The 20,201-nt window shown below is 40.9% G+C and overlaps 3 protein-coding genes and 1 pseudogene across 5 annotated transcripts in view; 3 read left to right on the top strand and 1 right to left on the bottom strand.

The window, feature by feature from the left end:
• Positions 1-2,149, top strand: part of LOC139411922 (netrin g2a) — a 68,622-nt gene extending 66,473 nt beyond the window's left edge. Inside the window, exons 7-8 of one of the 2 annotated variants that reach the window (XM_071158681.1) lie at positions 760-894; positions 1,193-2,149. In XM_071158681.1, coding sequence (XP_071014782.1) covers positions 760-894; positions 1,193-1,416 — 359 coding nt within the window. In that variant the 3' untranslated portion in view covers positions 1,417-2,149. The remainder of the gene's footprint in view (positions 1-759; positions 895-1,192) is intronic. The other variant, XM_071158682.1, reaches the window with a different exon arrangement.
• Positions 2,150-3,163: 1,014 nt separating this feature from the next.
• On the top strand, positions 3,164-7,436 carry LOC139412305 (globoside alpha-1,3-N-acetylgalactosaminyltransferase 1-like; annotated as a pseudogene).
• Positions 7,437-8,474: 1,038 nt separating this feature from the next.
• LOC139411921 (endonuclease G) lies at positions 8,475-10,336 on the top strand. Its single transcript, XM_071158680.1, has 3 exons — positions 8,475-9,185; positions 9,420-9,529; positions 9,719-10,336. The coding sequence occupies exons 1-3, from the start codon at positions 8,649-8,651 to the stop codon at positions 9,999-10,001; spliced, it is 930 nt and encodes a 309-aa protein (XP_071014781.1). The 5' UTR covers positions 8,475-8,648; the 3' UTR covers positions 10,002-10,336.
• A 2,766-nt stretch (positions 10,337-13,102) lies between these two features.
• Positions 13,103-20,201, bottom strand: part of LOC139410675 (DAB2 interacting protein a) — a 122,641-nt gene continuing 115,542 nt past the window's right edge. The window contains exons 14-16 of one of the 2 annotated variants that reach the window (XM_071156069.1): positions 18,339-18,541; positions 18,117-18,204; positions 13,103-17,638 (exon numbers count right to left, since the gene is read on the bottom strand). In XM_071156069.1, coding sequence (XP_071012170.1) covers positions 17,480-17,638; positions 18,117-18,204; positions 18,339-18,541 — 450 coding nt within the window. In that variant the 3' untranslated portion in view covers positions 13,103-17,479. The remainder of the gene's footprint in view (positions 17,639-18,116; positions 18,205-18,338; positions 18,542-20,201) is intronic. The other variant, XM_071156067.1, reaches the window with a different exon arrangement.

The raw sequence follows: 20,201 nt of genomic DNA, 5'->3' as shown, positions 1-20,201 counted from the left end.
AATTACAATTACACAAATTCAACCAATGAGGTTTAATGATTTATTACTGATTTATATATACTCATGATAAATAGTCTATGAAAGTATACACTTTTCAGCTCCTTTATAAACCCTTGATTAACATTTTACTACATAAATACAGTATCACTACACAAAGTACTGCACAGTGCCGAGCAAGAATGACACAATGGCACACTGACACCTACTGGAGGATCTATCATACACAACAGCAATACTGTTAGTACTGTTGTGATCTATTGGACATTCTACATTTTGCAATGGAATCAAAATCAGGCACTTTTCTTACTTGACAAATTCCCCCGTTTCAGTCCATTTCCTTCTGTTTGGTAGTGAATGAAGACGACCCTGTCCTACCTTGTACTAAAGTAATATGTACTAAAGTAATAATACATGTACTAAAGTAATATACTGTAATATTACAGAGAAATGGTAAAGCAATGCCTCAGGCTGTCAAAGTTTCCTCAGGCTGTCAAAGTTTCCTCAGGCTGTCAAAGTTTCCTCAGGCTGAGAGATGTGTCAGGAAGTAAACACAATGTTCCTTCATGTAAAATGATTAAACGTGCATAGAATGGTCAGTATAATACCACTGACATGTTTATGTTGATGTAGGTCTATGTGACCGGGGCTAGTGACACTGCTGTTTCAACTAGATTGATGAGCACTTGGCTTATTTAGATGTGCTGTGCTGTATTTCTACCCTCACTAAAACAGCAATGTCTTGTTAATCCCTTTGTGCAGAGTGTAACTGTAACCAGCTGGGGTCCTTCCACGCCCGCTGCAACGAGACAGGGTACTGCCAGTGTAGGGATGGCTCCACTGGGACAAAGTGCGATGACTGCCTGCCTGGATACAGCTGGAGACAAGGCTGCTCCCGTAAGGAGTGTGTGTGTGTGTGTGTGTGTGTGTGTGTGTGTGTGTGAGCACCATGTGAGCGCCATGAGCCATGAGTCCTTTGCAAGGTTGTGTAACAATCTAGCAAACTTTACTGTATAATCGCTAATTCAAGAGAAAATTTGAACTGTACAGGTAAGGTCAGAACAGGTGTCTTGTTAATGTACAGTAATTGTTGCCAGAACCAGTCTCCTGTATTGTTTCTAGGCATGAGGCATTCAGCGGGCCACTTAGTTTCCTCCCTCCTTATTGTCCATCTCCTCCCTGTCTCCCCTCGTAGCCAACGTCTGTGACGACGACATGCTGCTGTGCCAGAATGGAGGCACCTGCTTCCAGAACCAGAAGTGTCTGTGTCTGCCAGAGTACAAGGGCCTGCTGTGTGAGCAGCTGCTCTGTGAGGGAGAGAGGGGCTGCAGCGGTGCCTCTGCCTCCTACCTCAGCCTGGTTGCCATGCTGAGTTGCCTTCTAGCCAACACCTTGCTTAGACAAGTCACTGCTTGCTGAGCTACACCCGGGACAGCTGGAGTAGACCTGGCTACATTTTTGGGATCCGCCATTCGCAGTGCTTAGCTCAGTCTAACTGTGCTGTTGCATTCTGGGAGAGTGTTTGAGGGCTCCAGCCCCCCTGTCACCTTCGCCACGATGAGACAGAGAGAGTTCCTCTCTCTCTATGAATGCCAGTGCTGAAAGAACTTATACCAAAAAAACAAAATCACTATCTTAGAAAAGTTTAGAGCGAATTGTATTGTCGTACATCTAAGTTTGTTCTCACTGAAATACTGCACTTACCCAACTTGCTTTCTGAACAGAGATGGCTGTAATCACTGCTGAGGCCTACTAATGCCAAGTTTATCTTACTCTCAAATTCACGTTTCCTTGCTTTGCTGCATAGTTTATATGTTTCCTGGAACAATCATTGAACTGAAAAGTGGAGAAAAAGTAAACTTATTATTTTTTTTACCAGAGTTGATGTTTCAGTAGCTTGTGGTGGAGAATCAGTTGTCGCATGGAAATCATGAAGCAAAGAGAGAGAGTATAACCTATCCAAATCAAACAAATCTATGTATGAATATTTTTTGGTAGAAATTGTTATTTTTGTTCCAAGTAAACGTTATCATTCTGAAGAAAATGACCCATGATGAGCTTTTTATTATTGTAAAGATTCCTGAGAATGTGACTGTTAGATGATGTTCCTGATGCCATTACAGGAATAAAGCCTGAAGGTCTGAAAGTTGAAGAATTCAGTCCAAGGTTTTATCCAGCACACACACACACACACACACACACACACACACACTTGCGCTCTCTCTAATAGGTGAATATAATACTTCTGGAGGAACACATTTCTGGAACCTAGCTTTAGATATTTATTTTTACTTGTTATTACATTACACGTTGAGATCACAAACGAGCATTATCACGTATGTCTCTAACAAAACATGTACAATGCTAGAGCTACAATTAGATGATTGATTTAGGTCACACAATATGAAACCATGACATTGATACTACAGTATTATGATTTTCTATGTATCCTTATCCTGAGCATCAGAAACCTGGTATGCAAGGGATATCATATCTGGATATGTGTCATGAAATTCTGTTTTGAAACTGTGTATATGAAATGTGAGAGCCTATATCCAAAATTAACAAGATCCCAGGTCTGGATTTTAGCAGCCAATGATTTGTTGGATGACAGTTGTTAAGAATAAAATAAGATTGAGACACTACAAATCCTCAATGGAAGAAGAGCACCGCAGTCAGAAAATAAGGTATGCAAAATCTTCTATTTTGGGTTTGTGATTTTTGTATATTTTGTGTTTGTGACCTATTATAGAATATTAGCTCAAGTATTGTGGAGCTCCTGTTCGTCTTATAGAATATTAGCTCGAAAGTATTGTGGAGCTCCTGTTCGGCTCTAGAATATTCGCTCTAAAGTATTGTGGAGCTCCTGTTCGGCTTATAGAATATTCGCTCTAAAGTATTGTGGAGCTCCTGTTCGGCTTATAGAATATTCTCTCTAAAGTATTGTGGAGCTCCTGCACCTAAATATAAACAGTAGCGGTACCCAAAATGAGTACCGGCACCTACAGTATTTCAGTCAACGTCAAGCACATGCTATTAACTCTGGGTGTCCAGTTCCCTTCTTGACTTTCTCTTCCACTAAATGATATGTTTAATATTCAAGCACTATGCCTATTATTGACATTTCAGAGTCAGGGATCAATCGATCATTGGGCAAGGAAAGAAAATGGATGTCAAAGAAACCTGGAGACAAATAAAAGTAGAGGTCACCTCTCCTGACAGGTGAGTCATTCAATGTCATTTCAGTAATGTAAAACCTAATTTCCATTATTGGAATTAAATAAAATTGTTGTTTTTAGACGTGTCTACACACAGCACAAATGTGTGAATCCAAGGTAACAGTGTTTCACTGTGTTTGCAAACGTAAAATTATGAATTGCTGAAATCTAATAGAAAAAGAAAAGCAATATGCCAAATGTAGAAGATAGAAAATACTATGATAATGATCTGACTTCCTCAGACACTGCAGAACTGAAGAGCAGATGTTCTGACAGCGACGTCGTGGTTGGCACCCATCATCTGGGAGTGCACCTTCAATTTAGACATCATTGACAACATGTATCAAAAACGTCACTATAGCAACTACGATTTTTGCTGTTGGAAAGTAAATACATATTAAGGAATTCAACCAAATTTGAGTTGTTTTCAATGTTTTTCTGAATTATAATACCTGTTATTATTTGAACTTAATTGACATTTTATTTGATGTGATTGGCAGGTACATTCGCTTCCTTGGGACATTTTTTGGTGACGGCAGAGCATAACTATTTGTTTGGGTTTAGAGTCCACTATTATATATTCAGTGACCGAACCCAGGAGGTTCCAGCCATACCCATGGCCTCTGGGATGTCCCTTACCCTGATCCTGTTACCCAGGTTTACACACTGGCAGGAGGATGGAATTTATCAAGAAAACCATATAAGAAGTGGTACATTTCCCAATGATCTCAAAACAGCTTGGTTGGTTCCGCTCCACAAGAAGAGCAGTAAAACAAATGTAGAAAACTACAGGCCTGTGTCACCTTATCCAAAGTTGTAGAGATTCGCTTTTAATCAACTTGAGGGATACCTTCTCGAGCACAAACTTCTTTATGAACTACAATCTGGCTTTGGAACAGCTCACTCTACTGATTCTTGCCTTATCCACCTTTTTGACTACATTAAGCAGAAAGGTGAGAAGGGGAACTACACAGGTATGGTCATGTTAGACTTGCAGAAAGCTTTTAACACTGTGGAACATGATATTCTCCTGATGAAACTGAAATGCATGGGTCTAAATGATGTAGCAGGGAATTGGTTTAGGTCTTATCTGATCAACAAAACACAAGTATTGTAACATCTGCGTCCAACTCACACTCCCAAACACTTAGACCCCTGGAACGCAGCCCACTTTCCAGCTCACTCTTTCCAGCTCACTCTGCAGATCCCAATCATCGGAATTCTAATCACCTGTTCACACACCTGCATGTCATCATCCCACAGTATTTAATTCAGTTCCTTGCACCCCATCACTGTGAGGTATTGTTCGTTTTGAGACACTTTTTCGGAGCGCTGTGTTTTTCACGTCCTTCTCTCCTCCCGTGTATGATAGTCTGCCTCACTCACGATGCCTATTCTCTGCCTGTACTGTTGCCATTTTTGGACCTACCGTGTATGACCTTCTGCCTGCCCCTGGACCCAGCTACCTGCCTCCTCCTATGGTCCCTTTCACTAAACACCTGTTGCGCTCTGCGCTTGAAACCAGCTCTCTGTCTCGTGTTTATTGCAAGTATGTAATGTTGGTGATGTTCTGTCAGAGGCCAAAGAAAAACCCTGTGGAGTACCGCATAGATTCCACATTTTTTCTTTATATAAGAAATTGTAGTTAATGATATGCCAGATACAGTAAAGAGCAAACTCCTGCTTTATGCTGATGATTCAACCATACTTAAACTCAGCAAAAAAAGCAATGTCCTCTCACTGTCAACTGTATTAATTTTCAGCAAACTGAACATATGTAAATATTTGTATGAACATAAGATTCAACAACGGAGACATAAACTGAACAAGTTCCACAGACATGTGACTGACAGAAATGGAATGTGTCACTGAACAAAGGTGGGGTCAAAATCAAAAGTAACAGCCAGTCAGTTGCAGGTGATGTCTGGTGAGGACTTGCCTTCACAACAGGCCTACAAGCCCTCAGCCCAGCCTCTCTCAGCCTATTGTGGACAGTCTGAGCACCGATGGAGGGATTGTGCGTTCCTGGTGTAACTCGGGCAGTTGTTGTTACCATCCTGTACCTGTCCCGCAGGTGTGATGTTCGGATGTACCAATCCTGTGCAAGTGTTGTTACACGTGGTCTGCCACTGTGAGGATGATCAGCTGTCCGTCCTGTCTCTCTGTAGTGCTGTCTTAGGCGTCTCACAGTATGGACCTTGTAATGTATTGCCCTGGCCACATCTGCAGTCCTCATGCCTCCTTGCAGTATGCCTATGGCACGTTCACGCAGATGAGCAGGGACCCTGGGCATCTTTTTTTGTGTGTTTTTCAGAGTCAGTAGAAAGGCCTATTTAGTGTCCTAAGTTTTCATAACTGTGACCTTAATTGCCTACCGTCTGTAAGCTGTTAGTGTCTTAACAACCATTCCACAGGTGCATGTTCATTAATTGTTTATGGTTCATTGAGCAATCATGGGAAACAGTGTTTAAACCCTTTACAATGAAGATCTGTGAAGTTATTTTGATTTTTACGAATTATCTTTGAAAGACAGGGTCCTGAAAAAGGGACATTTCTTTTTTTGCTGAGTTTAGTATCAGGGAAGGATACATTTTACATAGAGGAGACCCTGAGTAAGGAATTGGTTGACTGACAACAAATTGTTGCACATTTGGGAAAAACTTAATAGATTTTGTTTGGAACAAACACATAGATTGCTTAGGGCTGACAAGATAAAGGTAAACTGTGCAGGCAAAGAGATTGAATCTAAAACAAGTGTAACTTATCTTGGTGTGTCCTTAGATCAATCCCTTTCCGGAGACCTGATTTCTGCTAAAATTCTTCCTAAAATGGCAAACAAATTGAAATATTGTAACACTAGATATTTTAACATTAAAGTTAAGAAACTGCTCATCTCAACCTTGATTCAGTGTCATTTTGTTTATGCCTGCTCTGCTTGGTATAGTGGGCTATAAATAAGCTGAAAAGGAGAATGCATGTCATGCAAAATAATGTTGTCAGGTATATGCTGAATGTCCCCCCCTAGGACCCACATAGGGGTACAGAAGTTATGGGAGGTGGCCTTGTTGCTTTTGGAGTCCAGTGTGGACCAACTTAAACTTAATATTTTTTACATCTTAAATCTTGCCTCAGGTTATATGAAAAACCACATTGATATGGTATATAACCAGCACAGATTCAATACCAGACCTGGTGTTATGTCTTGTAAACTCCTAAGAGTAAACAGTACTGCGAGGAGCACGTTTTTCTATACAGGCATTTGTCTATGGAATAGCCTTCCCTTGGAGATCAAGCAAAGAAAAAGTAAAAATAGCTTTAAAAAGCAGGCAAAGGTTTCATTTGGACAAGATTGTCTAAGGAAGAGAAACCACTCCACTGCCTCTTGTGACCCCCTACTGGTGGTCAGGTGTATTTATTTTGAAGGATTGGTATGATGTTCAATGAATAGATTGTTTTAATGTGAAATGAATATGGTTGATTTTTAAGGTTAGGGAGAAGTGCAGTGAATAGTGTCACTTTTTAGGATGTCAATATAAATGAATGTATTTATGGTTGGTTGTCATTTTGTCTTGCCTTTTAATCATTATATGTATTATTGTTTTAACCATTGAGAACCAATTTGGAAACAAGCGTTTTAATGAATACTTTCAAGTGATATCCTCTGAGTCCACATTGTACATTTTGTTGTATATGTCTGTTACCCAAAATAATTCCAATTAAATTCAAGAAAGGATTCGAAAAGAGGCCCACTTCCTGTTTTTGTCTGGAAATGGACATGAAGTTTGACCAGCGCTGGGAGGCTGAGGCGCTCAGCCAGCTTGTAGCTGCAGTTCACCTATCTTACTACTATGAGAGCCGGGACAAGTTCCCCTACGAATGCAGACCTGCCTCATTATCCTTTGTGCCCCTGAATGAGGGGGACTTCTACTATGCCGGAGCAGTGTTTGGAGGGACTGTGGAGGAGGTCCACAAGCTGACTAGGACATGCCAGGAGCATCTGGACAGAGACAGGGTTAATGTTATAGAGGCAGCGTGGCAAGAGGCGAAACATCTCAACTGCTACCTTATCTACAACAAACCCACCCGGCTGCTCTCCCCTGAGTACATATATGGGACTACAGAAGGGGTCATGATGCACCTGAGATCAAGGTCATAAGGCTGGCCTCTGTCATTAAGAATAACGTAGAAATACGACAATGTAAAAATGTAGAGGGTCAATAACCTCAGTTTCGGATGAAAAACAAAAACGTGAAATACAAATTATTTTAAACAGAGGTTGATCTGCTTTGCTCTTATACTCAGTATTATTAGGAACTTTGTTTTGTAAGTTCGCTTTTTTTCATTAATATTTTGTTGTATTAAGGCCACAAAAGACAACAGGCAGAAATGTTATAATGACTGAATTGATTATTTAAAGATGATCTACCACCACCAATGTATTTTGTCAAACTGAATGCGTTGGTCACATGTTGTTGGTATAGTCAGAGCCATACAATTGTACAGTGCTTTCCGAAAGTATTCATACCCCTTGACTGATTCCACATTTTGTTGTGTTATAGCCTGAATTCAAAATTGATAACATGTAATTGTTTTCTCACCCATGTATACACACAATACCCCATAATGACAAAGTGAAAACATGTTTTTAGAAATGTTTCCAAATGTATTGAAAATAAATACAGAAATATCTAATTTACACAAGTATTCACACCCCATTTCTATGACACTCCAAATTGAGTTTAAGTGTATCGAATTCCCTTTGATCAACCTTGAGACGTCACTACAACTTGGAGTCCACTTGTGGCCAATTCAATTGTTTGGACATGATGTAGAAAATCTGTGGAAAGACTTGAAGATTGCTGTTTACCGCCACTCCCCATCAAATTTAACAGAGCTTGAGAACATCTGCAAGGAAGAATGGGAGAAGATCCCAAATTCCAGTGCTAAGCTGATACAAACATACCCAAGATGACTCAAAGCTGTAATCACCGCCAAAGGTGTAGTATTGACTCAGGGGTCTGAATACTTATGCAAATGTGATGTTTAATTTTCATTAAATTTGCTAAAATGTATAAACATTTTCACTTTGTCATTAAGGGGTATTGTGTGTAGATGGGTGAGGAAAACAAATATTTTTAATCCATTTTGAGTTCAGGCTGTAACAACAAAATGTGAAATACATCAAGGGGTATAAATACTTTCTGAAGGCACCGTAGTTTACGCTGTACTAGAGCCTACTAAATTGTGTATTGTACCTTTAAGACGAAGCTACTGAAATCGTCATATCCATGCGCCCATTCCATAACAGCAAGTATTGAAAAAGAAACGAGCATGTGGAAATGTGTGATATGAAATTAACTTTTTATGTAGCAGATTGTTGTAAAAGCGGTAAAGACTTGGTAATAGTTTGTGGTAATTATTTCGGTGCATAAAATGTATCGTGTTATCTGTTCTAAGTGGTTTATCTCCGGCGTGTCCTTGACTGTGGGAGCGGCTATTGGTGCGTCTCTGAATGGAGATTCGACGAATAGATGCATAAATCCGAGCCATGGATTACTCAATCGAGTACCCGTTATTCCTATTCCAAGTGTGGACGCAGCAACCGACCTTACCACGTACCAAGGAGGCGGTCAAATGGTAGGGTCCCGATCAACAGCTGCAATGAAGTACGGCTTCCCATCTCTCGCCAATATCAAGACGAGGGAGTCCTACGTGACATCTTATGATCCCAGAAACAGGACTGCTGCATGGGTTATAGAGCAACTCAGTCCTGATGGCTTGACAGGACCTTCAGATAGGAAATTGTGCGACTTTAAAGAGGATGATACGGTGCACGTATACCACAGGGCTACCAATGCAGACTACAGAGGCAGTGGATTTGACAGGGGGCATTTGGCAGCAGCAGCCAATCACAAATGGAATCAAAAGGCAATGGATGACACGTTCTATCTCAGTAATGTCTCACCACAGGCAAGTCATGTATTGTGGGGAAACATGGCATATTAGGCAATGTGAAGATGAATAAGTGTTACACAGTGTGCGAGTGGTAAAGGTGGCAATATAAGTGTGCAGTTTAAAACACTAATGATGAGTCAAAAAGGCTTCTGAATCCCATGTAGCTACACTTCTGGAGCAAAGTGCATGAATCAATGAATGGCTGTTCAAGAAAATCAAGTTTCTTTTATTCACCTCGTCTTCCCCTAGAACCCAAATTTAAATCAAAATGCATGGAACAACTTGGAGCAGTACTGCCGTTCACTTACCAAGCACTACATGAATGTGTTTGTGTGCACGGGACCACTTTATCTGCCCAGGTGAGTGTCATTTGAAACAGACTTCCATAACAAACATAATGGTATTTTTCAGTTTTGCCATCTTAAACGCCATTCACACAGTGATCTGCTTTTGCAAACAGGCATTATGCAAGCATCATGATCTGTGTGAATGGGGTCCAGGGTGAGAATGATACAGAAGTCATAACTGTTCCTTCTCTCTGCTTATAGACAGGAACCAGATGGGAAAATGTATGTGAAGTACCAGGTGATGGGGAGGAACCATGTGGCGGTCCCCACCCATTTCTTCAAGGTGGTGATCCTGGAGAAGCAGAGGGGAGAGGTGGAGCTGCGCTCGTATGTGATGCCCAACACACCTGTGGATAACAAGATTCCTCTGGAGCGCTTCCTGGTGCCCATCGAGAGCATTGAGAGAGCCTCAGGACTGCTCTTTGTACCCAACATTATGAAGAGGACAAACAGCCTGCTGGCTATCACTGCTGGAGGCAAATGAGTCTGGTCAGCTCTGTGTAGTGTGGTGGGTCTGGTTCATTAGGGCACACTGTAGCAAAAATGTTAGAATTGAAAACAAACATTTTCATTGGACAGTACTGACCCGTTTCACTCTATTTTTAAGTTTACTTTCATTTTTGTCTGCTGAACACAACCATGGTCATTCAGCTCTGTGTCATGTGATGACCATCCTCAGTAAGGTTTACATGTGACTGCACCAAACCCATCTGCTTTATCAATGTAGTGCTTATCTTGCATTGAATTAAACAAAAAGGGAAACAATCCAATTATTGTCCAGTAGGATGTGATGCTAATAAATATTTAGGAGCATTAGACTAGTTCTGAATGATTCTTGCTTATTATTTTTGACTATCCAAAGGGGACACACATCTTCACATTAAATAAGCTGTTCCATCTTTGAAAAGAGTGGGGGCTGGCCCTGATACTGGAAAAGGACCAAGCAGAAATGCTGAAGGCAGGGCTTACACTTTCTAAAGTACTGCTCATTTTTCATAGAGGACAGGTGAAGACTGTTTTGTTCTACTAGTCTTGGTCTTATTACTGTACCATTCTAGTGATGAAAACATGTCAACCCCTTGATAAAAAGAAAACATCCATATTTCTGTGCATTTTGGTGTGGCAGAGCCACAGAACATACAGATACAGGCAAAGAACCAATATGTTTAATAGGGAATCATATCAGCCCTACTTGTAACATATCTGCACCATTCTGGATGCTTAAATTAATATCAGGTGTTCTTCACTCTCCTTCCTACACACATTGAACTACAGAAAATACTATGCACAGAGACTTCACCATGTCTGCAGTCCACATTGCCCATGGCTTCTGTAAGATTGTATAAAAAGTTTACAATGGGTTCATGTAAGTCAATGTATGTACATAAGTCCCTGTATGTAAGTTCCTAAACATGTACAGTAAATCCCCTCCACCTTCCACTGTATTTACTTGAGGGCAATTCTACGGTAACGAAATTAGTAAGACTAAAATGTATGCCAAACAGAAACCATTGATTTCAAAGTTTAACAAACCATACAATACTGCTTAACAATTTACACAGTAAAAAAAAAAAAACACTTACTGGAAAACCTGTGGAGATGGAAAGGTAGGTAACATAATTACAGTAAAATCTCCCTCACTTTTATTCTGTTACCAAACTTTGAATCCGCACAGTTCTTCCTGTAAATTTGTTTTTTGGAAAAACTGTTGAAAGTAGTCCGTGCGCATAAAGTTAGTTCTATGGTTTGTTAAACTTTGAAATCAATGTTTTTTGTTTGGTATGCATTTTAAAGTGAAAAATCGGAGTATCTGAGAGTAATTCCGTTATCATGGAATTGCCCTTGAGCTGCTATTTGTCATGCCGGGTTATGTTCTGTGTACCTGGCTCAGACTGGCTTCTCAGACCCCTTAGGACTGTAGTGTCTTTTAGAAGGGACAGAACTGGAATGCTCCAGAAAATCACGAGGATTAACTTAAAAACAAAACAGATAAATATGCAAAACATGCTTAGGAGCACAAGGAGTAGGACTATCATTTAATATGATGGATGTGTAGCTTTTGGAACTACTGCCCTTTCTCCAGCAAAACGCAACCTGAAGGTACACTTTATGTTGATGTTTTCCATTTAGAGAATGACTGACCTGCAGTGACACATTATCATGGTAATTGAGGTGGGTGGCAGCATACAGGCATATTTAGCAAAGGGAACTGAATGAAATATGACATTCTTCAGAATACAGCAAGGATTGTTGTTTAACAAAAGTCCTGGACATGCACACGGTGAGATACTGTTACTGTTTTCATATTTTCCTGTCTGAACACTTTTACAACAGATGAATTAGCTCTAATATACAGTTAGAATGGATTTGACTTCACAACCTATATGTCTCATGTATCATTTCTCCTTAGGGAAACTGAACATCTGAACAAAATACATATTGGGGTAAGGGAAGCACATCTGCTTAGCAACATACTAGGTAGGCAGAGACCCCAAACTCTCCCTGAAAATGATAATACTGACCTCGTATTATCCGCAAGAAGACATGTAAGGGATTTATCATTGAACGCCTTGTCCTGAATGTTCAAACTCATTGGGATTAGAGACCTTCGGAGGTAGAAGTAGCAGAATGATCAAATGTGTGGCTCTCTGTCAGAGTGTTTGCTGAGGTACCATGGGGTGTGTGGTGTGTACCCCGCTGGATGATATGTGCAATGTGTCTCTGCTGCTGTGGAGAAGAAGGAAGAGGCCAGAGTTCCCACAGGTTGCATATGAGGGCTATCAGAAATATTCTGGACTGAATTACCCTCCCACCTCTGGGATGCCGTCTGGTCAACAGCCCACCTACCAGACAGTGATCAGAGCATTAACAGTCTAGATAAGAATCCCGAGTCTACTCTGTATGGATAACGACAGATCACTAAGATGAGCATTTCTCTTTCAGTGTTTTTGGTGCTTATATTGGTCCTATTTCACACATGTACAAGTGTACATTATACATATGTGAATTGGAATTTAGTTTTTTTTATATATCCCACTGAGACACCCTCGGAGAGTGGGGTCACAACCAGGAATCAGCCATTATTGACGGCGTCCCTGTAGCAATTAGGGTTAAGTGCCTTGCTCAAGGGTTCAGACAGACCATCACCTTGTCGGCTCGGTTATTGGCCCAATGCTATTAAACTGCCGTTGGTACCTACAAGTGTGTATTAATACGAATGCGTAAATTGGTGCAAACAAAGTATGTAAATGTATGTAATAGGAGCATCTGCTAATCAAATGTAAAATGACATCTTTTTATTTTATTTTTTACATATCCCAGCTCTCCTTGAGACATCCTTGGAGAGGGGGATGTGTATTAATTCTAGATTCATCCCAGCGGACAAGTGATGTCATTAGTTTCTGGTTTCTTGTTGATGTCCATTCAACCAAGTTTGCCTGCTGCTTGTTTTGTGCATACTAATGGTTTAATTACTGTACTTGCTTTATACCGCTAGGTGGCAATATTTATGTAAATGTCACTGATCAATGACAGCATTTCAGGTAGTTTGTAAAAATAAATACCACATGAGAAACACTACATGATTAAATTAGCGAAATAAAATCTTTAATTGTAGTTGCATTTCTACATAAATTACATACATGTTTTTACTTTTACGATGGTAGGCCTATTCTTGTTACCATTTACACACATAAAATTATTATTTTAACATTCATAGAAATGTTTGCAGTAAGGAGTTTGCAGTAACAACATGGCAAAAATATTGTTCAGTATTATATAGGGCAAGGAAAAAGGAAAGAGAATAGTTTTGGTCACTCTCTTGCAAATCGTTGGCAAAACGTCCATAAAAGAACTGGGAGACAACGAAGATGCACTATACTGTGAACTGATCTGTGGTTTCTATTGCAGTGCAGTATATATTATTTCCTTTCAATAAAATAACACCAAAGCAGGAGGACGCACCTTTCGCTCTGAAAGAGAAAATCAATTGAAATCCTCCAAAGAGATTTTCTGTGTGCAGGTTGGGTGCAACAAGAACACTTGAGGGAAATAGGTGCACATTTCTATCAGAATGCATATGTTCTATACCTGCATCACATTTCTATGAGAATGCAGGTGTTCTATACCTGCAGCACATTTCTATGAGAATGCAGATGTTCTATACCTGCAGCACATTACTATCAGAATGCAGATGTTCTATACCTGCAGCACATTGCTATCAGAATGCAGATGTTCTATACCTGCAGCACATTGCTAAAATAATGCAGATGTTCTATACCTGCAGCACATTGCTATCAGAATGCAGATGTTCTATACCTGCAGCACATTGCTAAAATAATGCAGATGTTCTATACCTGCAGCACATTGCTTTCAGAATGCAGATGTTCTATACCTGCTGCACATTGCTATCAGAATGTAGATGTTCTATACCTGCAGCACATTTCTACGAGAATGCAGATGTTCTATACCTGTAGCACATTGCTATCAGAATGCAGATGTTCTATACCTGCAGCACATTGCTATCAGAATGCAGATGTTCTATACCTGCAGCACATTGCTTTCAGAATGCAGATGTTCTATACCTGCAGCACATTGCTTTCAGAACGCAGATGTTCTATACCTGCAGCACATTGCTATGAGAATGTAGATGTTCTATACCTGCAGCACATTGCTATGAGAATGTAGATGTTCTATACCTGCAGCACATTGCTTTCAGAACGCAGATGTTCTATACCTGCAGCACATTGCTATGAGAATGCAGATGTTCTATAACTGCAGCTTCAACACAATCCATTATACTCTGACAAATACTATTCAGCATTTTATTAAAACAAAAAACAATAAAGATATTCAATAAATAATGTTGAACTGATTGAAACAAACATAATTTAGAGCATAACATAAATACCATTTGACACATAACTTTACTTTTTTTAAAATAAAACATAACATACTTTAACAATAGTCTAGTTGATAAAAAAAAACTAATTATGTTTAAGCTTAACATTTCCACAGACCAAAACACAGGTCAACACAGTAATTCAGGTGACTAATTTCCTGAAAGCAGACCACTGGTGTTTTCAGATGAGAATTAGCGGAAGTCAGAATTGAGAAGTCATGCAAAGCCACTTGTTGAGACCACCTTTGAAGGTTGCTAAAGTTAGCTACCTGCATCTTAAATAAGACTACAAAAAAGGCCTTAAGTCCACTCCATGTTCATAGCTTCAATCAACACTTGAACTGGGAACTTGAACTGACAATGAATCTGATTTATACCTCAGTTACAGCCTAAAACCCCATGTGGATGTACTGCCCGGAAGAGACTTTCATCACTCACTTTGGATAGAAGGTATTCTAAATGGAGGAGAGTTTGTGTAGGGCATGAAATGACTCTTCCAGAAGCGCAAGGGTAGAGGAGTGGCCAGAGGAGTGGCCAAAGGAGTGGCCAAAGTAGTGGCCAAAGTAGTGGCCAGAGGAGTGGCCAGGGGAGTGGCCAGGTATTTGAGTTCAGTCCTATTCTATTCAGCACTGTCAAACTGCAAACAGTGAAGGTTTGGCCTACACATAACAATTTAGATACGCAGAGGACAAAACAGTAAACTATGTTTATCAATATTATATAATAGCATCAATAAATTGTTCATTTTTAACAAGAACCCACATATGAAAAGGGGATAATGGGGGAAACGATGTGTGAACTGTCTACTGAAGTAGACATACAATTACAATCAAACTCTTACTATTGTCTTGCAATATTAGCACAGCCGAGTTTAACACAATGAACACATACAGTACAAAATACTATTCCCCTTCCAGACAATCAATATAAATACTGTGAACATTTTATATACATCTACGAGGTATGCAAACCTCTAAATATACTAATATTTAAGCATATACAAAGTATGCAAAAAATGATATAGCTGAGCTCTTTCTTTACCATTAGCAATTTAAAACACAGCACGTTTGTTGTGCTACTGTAGTCCTGATGAGGTAAGAACAGCAGAGTATACGTAAAATATACAGGAAGAATATAGAAACACTTTCTATTGGGACGTGCTTTCGGGAAAAGTCGAACCAGAACGGTTTTCAAAAGCTTGTCAACATGAGAGGAGGCTTTCACTGATAGAGTTGTTCACTTGGCAACATATACTGTATGCTTTTGAAGTAAAAAAAAAACAAAACACTGGGATAAAAAAACAGCCATTGAGTAAAATCAAATATTGATGCTACAATGTACTATACACTTGTGTTGTACTATACTATTGCTGGAAGAAACAGCTTGGCTGTGAGTATGAAGTACTTACTCTGTTTACTAAACTCTGAAAACACAGGGTCCATAAACGAGCGTCCTCTTTAAGCACCAGGTGCTATATAAACACAGTGACTGGAAATGATAAGTGTAGATGACAAACCAGAAACATTAAAGCTTATAATTGTTCAAATCACATCAAAACAGGCTCTAAGATAACAGCACAACCTTAAATTGATAAACTGTTGTTTTATGTACTAGGATAGCGAGTTTAGGATGTCTTGCAGCCAGGTGTAGACGTTATAGCTTTCTCTAAAGTCAATCTGGAATGTTCTGCCTATCCATGTGAGAGATGCAGACTAATCTCTTCAGTAGGTCCTATGATTGAGTGTCGTCTGGCCCAGGAGTGTGAAGGTGAACGGAAAGGCATGGGAGCAACAAACCGCCCTTGCGGTCTCTGCCTGGCCGGTTCCCCTTTCCACTCTCCCACTGGGATTCTCTGCCACGCCTCAAACCCTATTACGGGTGCTGAGTCACTGACTTACTGGTGCTCTTCCATGCCGTCCCTAGGACGGGTGCGTCACTTGAGTGGGTTGAGTCACTGACGGGGTCTTCCTGTCCGGGTTGGCGCCCCCCCCCCCCCGGGTTCGTGCCGATCTTTGTGGGCTATACTCTGCGTTGTCTCAGGATAGTAAATTGGTGGTTGAAGATATCCTTCTACTGGTGTGGGGCCTGTGCTTTGGCAAAGTGGGTGGGGTTATATCCTGCCTGTTTGGCCATGTCCGGGGGTATCGTCGGACAGGGCCAAAGTGTCTCCCGACCCCTCCTGTCTCAGCTTCCAGTATTTATGCTGCAATAGTTTGTGTCGGAGGGCTAGGGTCAGTTTGTTATATCTGGAGTATTTCTCCTGTCTTATCTGGTGTTCTGTGTGAATTTAAGTATGCTCATATGCTCCCTCTAATTCTCTCTCTCTCGGAGGACCTGAGCCCTAGGACCATGCCTCAGGACCACCTGTCATGATGACTCCTTGCTGTCCCCAGTCCACCTGGTCGTGCTGCTGCTCCAGTTTCAACTGTTCTGCCGCGGCTATGGAACCCTGACCTGTTCACCGGACGTGCTACCTTGTCCCAGACCTGCTGTTTTCAACTCTCTAGAGACAGCAAGTGCGGTAGAGATACTCTGAATGATCGGCTATGAAAAGCCAAAATTTACTCCTGAGGTGCTAACCTGTTGCACCCTCTACAACCACTGTGATTATTATTATCTGACCCTGCTGGTCATCTATGAATGTTTGAACATCTTGGCCATGTTCTGTTATAATCTCCACCCGGCACAGCCAGAAGAGGACTGGCCACCCCTCCTAGCCTAGTTCCTCTCTAGGTTTCTTCCTAGCCACTGTGCTTCTAAACCTGCATTGCTTGCTGTTTGGGGTTTTAGGCTGGGGTTCTGTACAGCACTTTGTTTAATCAGCTGATGTAAGGAGGGCTTTATAAATACATTTGATTGAATCTGATCAAGTCCTTTATATTTTTAAGCAACAGTTTCAGTCAGTCTAGCCCTTCTTTCTGTGATCCTGACCACATCCATTGAAAATAATGGATTTGGACAGTATAAATCTATTTCTCTGGAGAGTGGCTGGGTGTTGGTAGTTCCTCCTCCCTCCCCCAGCCCAAGTGTCATTGAGTTGGGCTTAGCCCCCTCTCCCCTCCCTAGCAGTTGCTGCTGTTCCTGAACTCTCCGTTCTCCGTGATCTGGAGCTTGGTGGGGGAGATGCCGTTACGGGTCTGCATGCTGTAGCGCTCCTTCAGCTGGGTCAGAGCGCTCATCAGGCGGGCGTTGGCCGCGTCTAGAGAGGCGATGCGTTTCTCCTGCGGAGTGAGGAGGGAGAGAGAGGGAGGAACAGAGAATGATGGAGGAAAAGAAAGACGGAGGGAGGAAGAGGGTTGTCATCACACAATCCAATGAATCCTTCATAACATGTCTCTGATCGACTGTACTACCGCTTCTAAGCAAACCAACATGACTTAAACAAAACAAGCAGCCACTATTGTAAACAGAAAAGGAATGTTGCTGAAGTAAAAACATAGATTGTCCACATACAGTACATTTTGTACTTGTCACAGTAATTCCAGTGGCTGGATTGTTTGCAGTGTGTGAGACCTATCATTTTCAATCTGAGGTTGTTAACATTTATAAAGCCAGAGGGCGCTGTTCTCTTCAAGTCCGTAGTCTGACATGTTACAGTAAATTTGTGAATAAAATATTTTGAGTAAATCATTTATATTGACAGTTGTGTAAAAAACATCTATTGCCAGGCAAAACATCTCGTGGACACTAAACACTCACCTGGGCTTCAATGATCTTCTGTTTAGAGTCCACTATCGACTGCATATCTGAATGATCTTTTTTCAATTCCTCCTCAACTGACATCAGCCTGAAAGAGTAACAAAGATATGTTTGTATTGATGGCTGTTCAATACCGTTCCATTTATTCAGCCACAGACATTATAACAAGCCCTCCGATTTAAAATCACACCAGTCTGCACTGGTAGGTAAAGGACACCTCACCTGGTGATGATGCTCTTCATCTGGAGCTCCTTGTCGTCCTGCTGCCGGCTCAGACGCTCCTCTGTGTCCTCCAGGCGCGCCTGGTACTCCAGCAGCATCGTCTGGGTCTGCTCGTCCTGGCCCTTCAGATGACACTCATACTCCTCCAGCTTCTTGGCTGACTGACACAGCCTGTCCTGCAGGATGGCTATTTCCTGCTGGTACTGGACACAGGACAGAGTGGCAGACAGACCAGTGTCACACACACACTTGTCATTCTCAAAGCAGCCCCCATTCAGCGGGCTAAGAGACCGTTTGTGGTTGTTTGTTATGCTTTCTGTTCACTGCAGCTAGCGACTGGAACGAGTTACAACAAACACTCAAACTGGACAGTTTGTATCTCCATCTCTTCATTCAAAGACACAATCATGGACACTCTTACTGACAGTTGTGTCTGCTTTGTGTGATGTATTGTTGTCTCTACCTTCTTGGCCCTTTGTGCTGTTGACTGTAACCAATAATGGTGTGTAACATGTTTTGTGCTGCTGCCATGTTGTGTTGCTACCCATGTTGTTGTCATGTTGTGTTGCTTCCATGCTATGTTGTTGTCTTAGGTCTCACTTTATGTAGTGTTGTCTCTCATGTTGTGATGTGTGTTTTGTTTAATTTTTTATTTTTAATCCCAGCCTCCGTCCCCGCAGGAGGCCTTTTGCTGAGTTAAGAATTTGTTCTTAACTGACTTGTCTAGTAAAATAAAATAAAAAATAAAAAAATGGATTCTGTTTCTCTTGGGCTCAACTGCTGACAGAAGAGTAGTCATACCATCTTCTGTGGAGTAACTACTGTCATTTACAGTGTATGCTAATGCAAGTGTATGGATGAAAACTCAGGTACACAATCAAGTCAAAGCTGCTAGTCATGCTAGGTCCAAATGGGTCTGGGTTCAAATGTGGGATCCTGCAAAGCTTTCAGGTACATTTCTGCTGTCTCTGGGAAATTCTGCAAGCAAGTGAATCCCAAACATATTCCTGAAAAAATCCCACAGCATTTAACAAACTATTAAAAAAAGACACTGCTGTTGTGCAATGTACCAACTAGACTCCATAGAAACCATACAGTAGACAGAACCCGGTCTAAAACCATAGGGATTGAAATATGAGAAATTCTTCAAATATTACATTCCAGCACTGAGTACTGTATTGTGTATGTTTAATACAAACAGATTAAAGAGCCCTTCAACTAAAAGAGCATTTACAGGTAGTAATTGTCAACAATAATGAACAGAAGTTTGATTTGTGTTTGGTTCTCACTTTGGCAGACCTGAAAACTGTGAAATAATCACTAAAACACCTCTTAAAAACATCTACAAATTGAAATCCAATGTGTGTGATGAAAATGTGTCCGTGTAGTTTTGTAACTTCAGCTTGTAAGTGTGTTCAAGTGCAATATGTAGCTGGTGTATAATTCATCGGAGTAGCTGGGGAAATTGGCAGAGGGAGGGGAGGGCACACACTGGCCTGTTGAGATAAATCTTCTCTTGAGCTTCAGTGTGTGCAGTTCAGCCTATACCCATCTAGCAGATTGGCATTTATTGTCATGAATATTGTCCTGGAGGCAGCTCTGCAGAGTGGTCTAGCTGGCATAGCCACAACATCTAACCCTAACCTTAACCACACTGCTTAGCCTAATGCCTAACCTTAACCACACTGCTTAGCCGAATGCCTAACCTTAACCACACTGCTAAGCCGAATGCCTAACCATACTGCTTAGCCTAATGCCTAACCTTAACCACACTGCTAAGCCTAATGCCTAACCCTAACCACACTGCTTAGCCTAATGCCTAACCTTAATTTAATACCAAAAAGCACATTTGAGTTTTCTTGA

The sequence above is a fragment of the Oncorhynchus clarkii genome, chromosome 6 (assembly GCF_045791955.1).
Source record: "Oncorhynchus clarkii lewisi isolate Uvic-CL-2024 chromosome 6, UVic_Ocla_1.0, whole genome shotgun sequence".
In the NCBI taxonomy this organism is placed as follows: Eukaryota; Metazoa; Chordata; class Actinopteri; order Salmoniformes; family Salmonidae; genus Oncorhynchus; species Oncorhynchus clarkii.
This window is presented reverse-complemented; position numbering and strand designations above follow the sequence as displayed.

What these genes read in the sequence shown, in the direction of transcription:
- LOC139411921 (XM_071158680.1), top strand. Translation starts at nt 8,649, where the DNA reads ATGTATCGTGTTATCTGTTCTAAGTGGTTTATCTCCGGCGTGTCCTTG. An exon ending in TCAGTAATGTCTCACCACAG is followed by an intron (nt 9,186 to 9,419) that starts GCAAGTCATGTA and finishes GTCTTCCCCTAG; the next exon opens with AACCCAAATTTAAATCAAAA. An exon ending in GGACCACTTTATCTGCCCAG is followed by an intron (nt 9,530 to 9,718) that starts GTGAGTGTCATT and finishes CTCTGCTTATAG; the next exon opens with ACAGGAACCAGATGGGAAAA.